General features: G+C 48.4%; 1 protein-coding gene across 1 annotated transcript in view; it reads right to left on the bottom strand.

Moving 5' to 3' along the window:
* Positions 1 to 1,484: 1,484 nt before the first annotated feature.
* The window catches only part of ttn.1 (titin, tandem duplicate 1), a gene marked incomplete at its 5' end in the record, with an annotated part of 155,244 nt that continues 147,315 nt past the window's right edge, over positions 1,485 to 9,413 (bottom strand). The window contains 4 exons of the mRNA XM_084545177.1: positions 1,485 to 2,764; positions 3,232 to 3,531; positions 3,853 to 4,006; positions 4,094 to 9,396. Of these exons, the coding sequence (XP_084401303.1) occupies positions 2,472 to 2,764; positions 3,232 to 3,531; positions 3,853 to 4,006; positions 4,094 to 9,396 (6,050 nt within the window). The 3' untranslated portion in view covers positions 1,485 to 2,471. The remainder of the gene's footprint in view (positions 2,765 to 3,231; positions 3,532 to 3,852; positions 4,007 to 4,093; positions 9,397 to 9,413) is intronic.

Genomic DNA, 9,413 nt, shown 5'->3' with positions numbered 1-9,413 from the left:
CAGAAAATAAACCAAACTCACCTACTGACATGTGATGTGACGTCACCCAAATACACCGTCAGATGTTGATCCAATTCAATTCAATTTTATTTATATAGCGTCAATAACAATACAAATCGTCTCAAGACGCTTTACAAAAAACGTCCTGAAACCCCCAGAGCAGCCTGAAGGAGACGGTGGCAGGAAAAACTCCCTTTTAACAGGAAGAAACCAGCAGTAAACATTCTACATAGTAATAGCACAGAATTGTATGACTAGTAGTAGATAGGAAATTAGAGGGCAAGAACTCTGTGCCAGAGAAAAGAAAGTGGAGGATGAGAGAGAGGAGAGAGAAGAAAGAAGGAGGACATGTGTTTGGTGCATCGTCCCCCAGCAGCCTAGGCCTATAGCAGCATAACTAAGGGATGGTTAAATGTTCTCAATTAATTATTATACCTGACTTCATGTTGAATGAACGCGGTCTGAGTCTCAGAAGAAGCTTCAATTTAAACAGAAAACCTTGAATCACGTGTTTAGCTCAGAGATGGTCTCATATATTTTATTTTATTCTTCAGGTTTAAAAGCTGATTATTCGTACTTGTTATTGTTTACACTGAGAACGAGGACGTTAATATTAAAACTACAACTTTTAGTTTGAAGCAGAACTATGAGACAACAGCTCCACCCAGAGGCAGAACAGAGACACTGCAGCTAAGACCAGGGTCAAATCTGGTTCTTCTCAACCTGAGAACTTATTTTATTTTGGACCAAAAATAAGTTTACTGTGTTTGCAGCATTTCAAATATATTTTTTTCTTTTTTGTTGCCGGTTTGATTAAAATTTTCTGTTTAATAAACTGTTTCTATTCTTGTTCAGACAAAGACAAGGTAGAATATGAGTTATGCTTGTCAATTAATTCCACTATATAGGAATACATTTATGCAGATTTTAATATTTTAAATAATTAAATGAGAAAAGTTTTCATTGTGTCAGGAGTAAATCAGATAAATGACTGTATATAGCTGCTGTTATCTGATATATCTGATTTTACATAATGTAGAAAGTATGAAGTAATTATATGTAAATATTCAAATTAAAATATCAGGATTAAAATATACCCAGTCCCCCGGTGCAAGTTGTTTTGAGTTCTTATGTTGTAAAGTGTGCTCATATGTGCTTATGTTGCTGAGGTTTCTTTCCCGGTCCCACACTGTACTCCCCCTGATGAGTGTCGTCTGGGAGCTGCTTTTATTCTCCTCCCCTCTCCTCTTGTTTTTTCTTCCCCCCACTATTGCAGTTTCCCCGTTGTGGGACTAATAAAGGTTTTCTTATCTTATTAAAGATATTCTTAAAGTAAAGATCCCCTGAAACAAACAAGTCCATGAAGGTGGCCATTTTGGAAACGGCTGCCTGGATAAATCCACCAGGGGGCAGATGATAAGGATGAAGTGAGTCCACAGGAAACCACTGGCAGTAAAGACACAGAGAGGACGCTGGTAGTGCTGAAATCATGCTTTATTAAATCAGTAATGCAAAAACTCGAGGAGGATGAAATACAGTTCTACATCAACAGATCAATGAAACCAAAGTTCAGGGTTTAAACACGGCTCCTCACAGGAGATGGCGTCTCTGTGCTGGAGACCCTGACTGCTGATCAGCTGAAACCACTAAAAGCTACAAACACTCAAACACACCAACATGTTAACAGGTAACTATCCTCCAAGAGACAGCGCTGCTTCTGGAGGGCAGAGCCGGCGCCGACCGCTCGGTTCTTGGCCAGGAGATGTTTCTCGGAGCAGCCGGTCAGGCCGTGCCGCCTCAGAAGCAGCGCTCTGAATAAAAAGGAAATAAAAGCAGAGAGCGCAGGCCGCTCGCCCTCTCTGCAGGACATCAAATCATGGTGGTACGACTCAGTCAGTCTGAGCAACAAGGCCGCTTCGTGCTGCTTACATGAGGGTGATGCAAACAGCACTCAGGGTCTTACGCTCACAACTCACAGGAAAACTGTGATTCCACTAAACAAGAACTTTGTCTTTGTGTTTCTGGTTCAGGACGTCAACAGGGAGCCTCTCTACCTGCTGAGGCAATCTTAGACTTCAACTGATTGTTGAGGCACAGTGTTTAGTTTCTCAGTTTAACAGGGTATTCGTCCCACGTGAAACTTTCTCCTGTTATAACATCTGTTCTTTAGTTTCAGTTTCATATTATTGTCATAAATAACAATGCATACATTTCCCATAACCGTTAAATTCGGCTATATACATTATGTACATGTCACAGAAAAGAGGTTCACAAATCCTAAGTCATAATTGTCCAATATGGCACATTTTATAACAACTTTAGACTTTAGTCTAGTTTGGCATAAATTAATGTCAAGTTTGGTACAAAAATAGTTCATATTTACAAGAACAGAAATCCAGATCTTTATCAAGTAGATTATTCTAAATAAAAAGGGTCAGAGGGAGGCGGGGCTTAAATTAACTCTTTCTTTTTTACATTGACCGAATGTGAACGTTGACGGTTGCAGAGTCGGAGCCGAGCTCGTTGGACAGTCGCAGCGTGTATGCTCCGGCGTCGGCCTCCTTCACCGCCGAGATCACCAGGGTCGAGAGGTCGCTGCTGTTCTCCACCTGGAACCGCTCATCCCCATTGGGGAGGGTCCGACCTGAGCGCACCCACTGGACGGAGGGGGCGGGGTCTCCAGAGAACAGCCCCGCCACAGTCAGGGCCTTCCCCGGCTCGGCGCTGACGTCCTGGGGAAGAGCTTCGATCTTTGGTGGGACGCCTGTTGATGGAGACGAGGATGAGGGAGGTCAGAGACGATGAGACAAAACCCGTTTGTCTAAATAATTATTGAGTTCACTTCAAACCTCAAATCAAGGCTTGTTTTTGATCTAAAGGTTCTACATGAACACAGCTACTCTGTCAGAGTTAGAGTCTCTGATTAAAAACAGATCAATGTCAGCTCTGACTGGAAAGACTCAGCCACTGATACTGACTCAGCTGTTTCTACTGTATTAATAGAAATCTACTTAATTTTAGTCTGAAACTCTAGTCTGGAGAAATCTGGGCCTTCTTGGAGGATCCAGAGATTTACTTCCTGTTCTCCTGGCAGGTCATTGAGGTTATTATAAATAATAAAGCTCTCATTGGTTTATTCTTGTATTGAACATTACTGGTAATGTCTGGTGAGTGCAGAGTTGGGAATGAACCGAGTGTCTTCTAACAAACACAATAAGAGCATCGTCTCACCTCTCTTCGCCCCTGTGGTGAGGGCCATCCGTGAGGACGAGGCCTCGACATGCGAGTGAGCAGACATGTGCATCGTTTGGCTGCTGGAGCTCATGGAAACCATGGCCTCAGACATCATGGCCGACATGCTAGTCGCAGTCATGCTCTCAAACGAACACTCTGCGGCGGCAGCAGAGTGGGAGCTGCTGGTAAAACCGCCGGCCTCTGTGTGAACTGACGAGGCTGAGAAACATTCCTGCATGCTCGCGGCCGAAGCCCTTTGCTCCAAAATTATCATTTTTGTTGGTTCTTCAACAAGAGCTGTGAGGATGCAAGTGACAAGCAAGACTCATTACACAATGTGCACAAGTACTGACTGCAAAGCCTGAGAGCAGGCTGGAGGCTAGACCTGGATTTAAAGGTCTGAAAGTTGAATTAAATCCAAGTCTTGCTTGTCCTCAGGACTTTTTAAAACCAATTAAACACACGGTGACGGTGTGTTTAATTGAAGCCTTTACAGTCATTGTATGGAGGATGCAATGGAATTAAAACAGAACAAATACCAACGCACATAAAACTCTCAAACAAACAAACAATCCTGTTCACAAACAGACCAAGAAAATAAATCGTTGGTTAACTCACTGAGTACGTTGAGGGATGAGGTTGCAGAGCATTGTCCAAACTGATTCTTGGCTTTTACTGTATATTTCCCACTGTCTGCAACTGTGGCGTCACGTATCTCCAGACTGTAAACGTTCTTAGAGCGGCTCAGTCGGACGTTTGCTGTAACAGAAATCTGCAGAGAGAGAAAACGCTTTGGTTAACTCATCTGAAACCAGCTTGAACTCTGCAGTTAACATCTGATCTGGAGGAAACTACTCACCGCCACGTTGTCTTTCAGCCACTCCACCTCAGGGGACGGCTCTCCTGAAACTTCACATGTCAACGTAACATTTTGTCCCTCGTTCACGTTCTGGGACCTGGGTTGAACCAGGAAGCGTGGTGCTTCTGACCTCTTCGCTGTGACCATGGTGTTGAACTGACACCGGGCCAAGCCTTGGAGTGTCTGAGCCTGACAGGTGATCAAGCCCTGCTGCTCCCGGCCGACCGACCTGATGGTCAGAGTCTGGTCGTGCCCAGATACCCCATATCTGTACTGCTCTGAGTTGGCCAGCTCGACTCCGTTGAGGATCCATCTAATGTCAGAGGCCCCGGGGAGGTTGGCTCTCAGAGTCAGAGACTCGCCCTCTGTAGCGGACAACTTGACTTCCTTCACTCGTTCCTTCTCAGATGGAGTTGGGGATTTCGGGGTGGGGGACTTTGGTGTTGGAGACTTTGGTGAGACTGGAGACTTAACTCTTTGGGGTGACTTGACTGGCTCAGGGGACTTGACTCTTTGGGGAGATTTGACTGGTTCAGGGGACTTGGCCAGAGGGGATTTAGCCTCTGGAGACGTGATTCTTGGAGGGGCCACAACTTTGTCCTTGGACTCAGACTTGCGGATGGTCAGAGTGAAGTAGGCTTCTTGTTTGCCTCCAGCGTTTTCCACCAACAGGGTGTAGCTGCCTTCATCTGACGCCTCAACAGCAGAGATCTCGAAGGAGGAATTATACTGAGTGAAGATGATGTGATGGCGGGCCGAGGGACCGACCACCGCTCCTTCGTGCATCCAGGTAATAGAAGGCGCCGGTTCGCCGTCCACGTCACAGTCAAACCGAGCGCTGTCTCCTTCCTCTACACTCAAGGACTGAGGTTTGGTCAGGATCTTGGCAGGAACACTGGACTTCTCCCTCGGCTTCTCAACAACGGTGGTTGTCTCCTTCACAGTTTCAGTCACGGATTCTGTCACCGTTTTAGAGGACGAGACATGATACACCTCTGTTCTGGTCATTTCAGGCAGATGGGCGGATGGAGGCTCCTCGTCTTTGCGGAGCGAAGAGAAAGCAGCGTATTCTTCTCCTGCTACGTCCAGCGTGGCGTAGTCAGAGGTCTCTCCTTTGGCGTTCTTGCAGACCACACGGTAAGTCCCTGAATCTTCGGTCACACAGTTGATGATCTGGAGAGTCAGAACTCCACTGATGTTGGTCATGTGGTATTTGCTACTCTGACGGATCTCTTGTCCGTTGTGGAACCACTTGATGTCTGGCTCAGGTTTGGCCTGGATATTCAGAGTGAACCTGGTGTTGGAGCCGTAGGGGATGCGGTGAGATCGCATCCTGATGGTGATACGAGGAGCGTGGTCGAGGCTGAAAGGAGCCTGAGTCACCACCTCCACCTTACTCTCCACAGACCTCCTCTCTGATCTCAGAGCCTGCTTTCTCTCCTCATACCTGGACAGGAAGTCGACTTTAGGAAGGCTCACATCTGTCTTTGCAGCCTTTCCTGGGGTAGGGGATCTCCTTCTCTCAGGCTCAGGCATTGGGAGCTTCTTGATTGGTTTAGGAATATATTCAGAGGTGAAAGTTGTCAGGTGCTCAGATTCAGTGGCCTCAGAGACTTTCGATACCGTAACAGTTGCTTCCTTTTTAGAGGTTCGAGTCTTCTCTTCAAATTCCATGCGTCTGAGTGCACTCTTGTAAGAAGAGATTCTCTGAACAGTTGTGTGAGGACGCAGTAGCTCCTGATCCTCTCTCTCCTCATGCACCCTCTGCTTTTGTCTTGGAGGTTTGTAAGTGGTTTTGTCGTGACGCTGGCGGAGGTCAACAAAACTCGGACCAGCCTCATACTTGGATGGAATGCGGTAAGAGTCGTATCTGTGGATTTCTTCTCCTTCTTCATCATCGCTGTAGACTCTTCTGGGAGATGAAGGACGCAGGGCTGACAGCTCAAAGCGAACTGGGCTGAGGCTGGGTGGAGAGGCAGAATAGCCAAGCTCCAGCTCCTCCTCCAGACGGAGCCTCTCCTCCTCGGTCCTCTTCATGGAGAGATACTCGTTCACTGGCAAGAGCAGCTCCTCATCCGACAGGTCACCCAGAGATCTCCTCCTGATGCGGTGGTAGGCGTCCATTTCAGGGGAAGGAGAGCGATGCCTTGCAGGCCTCACTGTCTCCAAGTCATCCTGGGTCAAGGACGAGATGCGCCACTTCGGTTTGTACTGATCCTTGATCCTGATGGGCACCTCATAAAACTGCTCCCATCTGGAGAGGCGGATTCGCTTCATCCTCTTCTGCTTGATTTTCTCCATTGGCTCAGGGAACTCGTACTGATCCCGAAGCTTCTTATACCATTTCATGTCTGAAAGAGGCTGGAAGTGTTTTATCTCCACGTCCTCCTCGAGAACAGCCGGGTTAATGACACGAGGGGTGGGGACGACGTAGGGCATACGCAGCCTCTTCTCATCCGCCCTCTTCTTCCTCTCCTCCTTTTCTTTCTGAATCTCCGCCTCAGTCTTCTCACTCTTCTTAGTTGTAACGGCGGGTTTGAACATGGTGGCTGCCTCCCTGACAGCCTGTACTGCTGCAGGCGGTAGAGGGGTGACTACAGTACCAGCCATGATCTGAGACAGCCTGACCTTTTTGTCTAATGCCTCCTTTCCGGCTTGCTTCTGTTTCTCCTTTTCAGTGGGCTCGTACTCCTTCTTTACATGAGTGACGCGCTCTACTTTGAGTGTGGCCTGACAGCTAGCAGATCCAGCAGAGTTGGTGGCAGTAACTCTGTACACACCAGAGTCCTCGGGAAGAGTGTCTCTCACATGAAGAATGAAGTAATCCAGGCCCTCGTGAACAAGCTCAATGGATGGTCCAAAAGCTAGAGGTGTCCCGTCCTTCTCCCACTTCAGCGCTGGATGTCCAGATACTCTGATCTCAAAGCGCACATTCTGGCCTTCTCTGCACTCGACGTTTGCAAGCAGGCGTTTAAACATGGGCCTCAGGGTGAGGTCTGCTGGTTTAGGTCGGGGGACGACGGTGAGACGAGCCTTGCAGCTGTCATCACCATACCGGTTGCGTGCCACAACGCTGTACTCGGCATCATCCTCATTATCTAGGTTGCGGATGATCAGCTGGTACAGGCCCTTATCGCTGATGAAAGTGTACTTCCTGTCATCTTGTCCTGGGATGAGCTTCTGTCCAGATTTGTGCCAGATGACACGAGGCTCAGGATGAACAGTGATGGTGACACCGAAGCGCACGTCTTCACCGATGTAGGCGGTTCGGTTGACCAGAGGAAGGGTGAACTCCGGTGGCTTTTGAAGCATTCTGGCGGTGTCAACTCTGCGCTTTGTTTTCTTGACCACGCGCGAGGTGAAGAAGTCGCGGTAAGATCTAACGCTGCTGATGAACAGCTCTGCGTAGGCGCTGTCCTCACCGTACTCATTCACAACCTTACATCTGTAAGTGCCGTCATCTGCTCTCGTCACCTTGTTGATGGTGATCACAGCCAGGCCGTCTTCATATTCAATTTCATATTTGTCGCCGACTTCAAGTTGCCTGACGCCACAGTACCAGGTCACTTCGGTGGTGCTGTCGTAGTTGTCGATGTTACAGATAAACTTCACATCATCTCCCTCGTTCACCACTGCATGGGTGATCTGTCCAGCAAGTGGACCGTGTTCAAATGGAGCGATCTTGACTTTGGCGACGAAGACGCCGCGCTGGTTTCGGATTGAGCCACCGCTGGCGACACGGGCAGCAGAGACAACCGTGTTCCACTCTTTCCTCACCATCGTCTGGTAGTATCTCTTATGCCTGGAGGTTGGGATTGCTCTGGCACTGATCTCCTCGGCTGGCTTAGTGAGCCATGGATGTGCCAGGGCCTCGGCCGCCGTCATGCGGTGCTTGCGTTCCTTCATCATTAGGCGGTCTGTGAAGTCTAAAGCCTCGACGCTAACCTGCTTGAAGGACTCATCGTCATAGCTGTAGGCGGCGGTGGAGATGTTGTCGATCATCTGTTGGTTGGTTTCAGCTGTGAAGGGATTCAGTCCACTTATGAGCACGTAGGCGAGGACACCAACGGACCACATGTCGGTGACAGTGCTGACCATGTCACACTGGTGGATCTCTGGGGCGGCATACTCTGCAGTGGTGTACTGTATCTTGATTTGGTCTCCAGGAGTCAGGTGTCTGGACTGTCCCATCTCAATGATCTTCACATTAGAGCTGGTTCTAGTTGTGTACACAATGTTCTCGGGTCTGATGTCAAAGTGTCCATAGCTCTGAGTGTGGAGGAACTCTAGAGCCGAGCAGACTTGCCTGATGTAGTTAATGATCTCACGCTCATTAAGCTCAAACTCAGCTGTATTGAGGCGCTCAAAGATGTCAGCACCAGAGAGGAAGTCATAGATCATTACCAGCTCCTCAGGGCTGTCGAAGGACTCATGGAGGAGAAGGTAATTGGCGTGTTTGGCAAGATTCAGGGTAGCGATCTCCTTCTTGATTATTGCCTGATCAGCACCTCTGACTTTGATGAATTTAGCCATGTAGGTCTTTTCAGAGCTGATGTCAATGCAGCGGTGGACAATGCCGAACTGACCTCTGCCCAGTTCCTCTGCAATGGCGTATTTGTTGTGCAGATTCTTCGCATCGGAGTGTGGAGCCTTGCCCCTGGGGACACGGTCAGTGTCGTCGACCTCCCTGTCGTAAAGCAGGACTCTAGATTTGTCCTCTTTGGTCATGACAGGTCCGCTGGTCTCGGATGGGGCACTCTGTCCAAACTTGTTCTCAGCAATTACTCTGAACTGATAGCTCGTTCCTCCAAACAGGTTGATGACGGTGTAGCGGGTGTCACGGGACTGGGCAACACGCTCCCACCTCTCGGCAGTGGTGGGACACTTCTCAATGATATAGCTGATGACTCTGCTGCCGCCGTCGTTTGCTGGGGCCACCCAGTTCAGTGTGGCCGAGTCTCTGGAGATGTCGCTGGCTTTGATGCCACGAGGAGGATCAGGTACGTCTGCTACATCCAGCTCGACCGTTTGTTGGTCAATGCCAAATCTGTTCTTGGCACAAACAATGTAGAAACCAGCATCCTTCTTCTCCACTCCATTAGGGAACACCAACGAAGTGAATGATCTGGTGACAATGACCTGGTAGTGGCCATTGCTGTCAATGAGATCTTGTCCCTTCTGCCACGTGATTACAGGATCTGGTTTGCCTCCGAAAGGAATCTTGATATTGACCACCTCTCCGCGGAGGGCGGGGATGGCTTCTTTGTCCTTCAGATTCTTTGGCAGGTGGATCTTGGCGGGAACTAGAAATGAGAAAAAA

The sequence above is a fragment of the Chelon labrosus genome (genome assembly GCF_963514085.1).
Source record: "Chelon labrosus genome assembly, chromosome: 5".
Lineage (NCBI taxonomy): Eukaryota > Metazoa > Chordata > Actinopteri > Mugiliformes > Mugilidae > Chelon > Chelon labrosus.
This window is presented reverse-complemented; position numbering and strand designations above follow the sequence as displayed.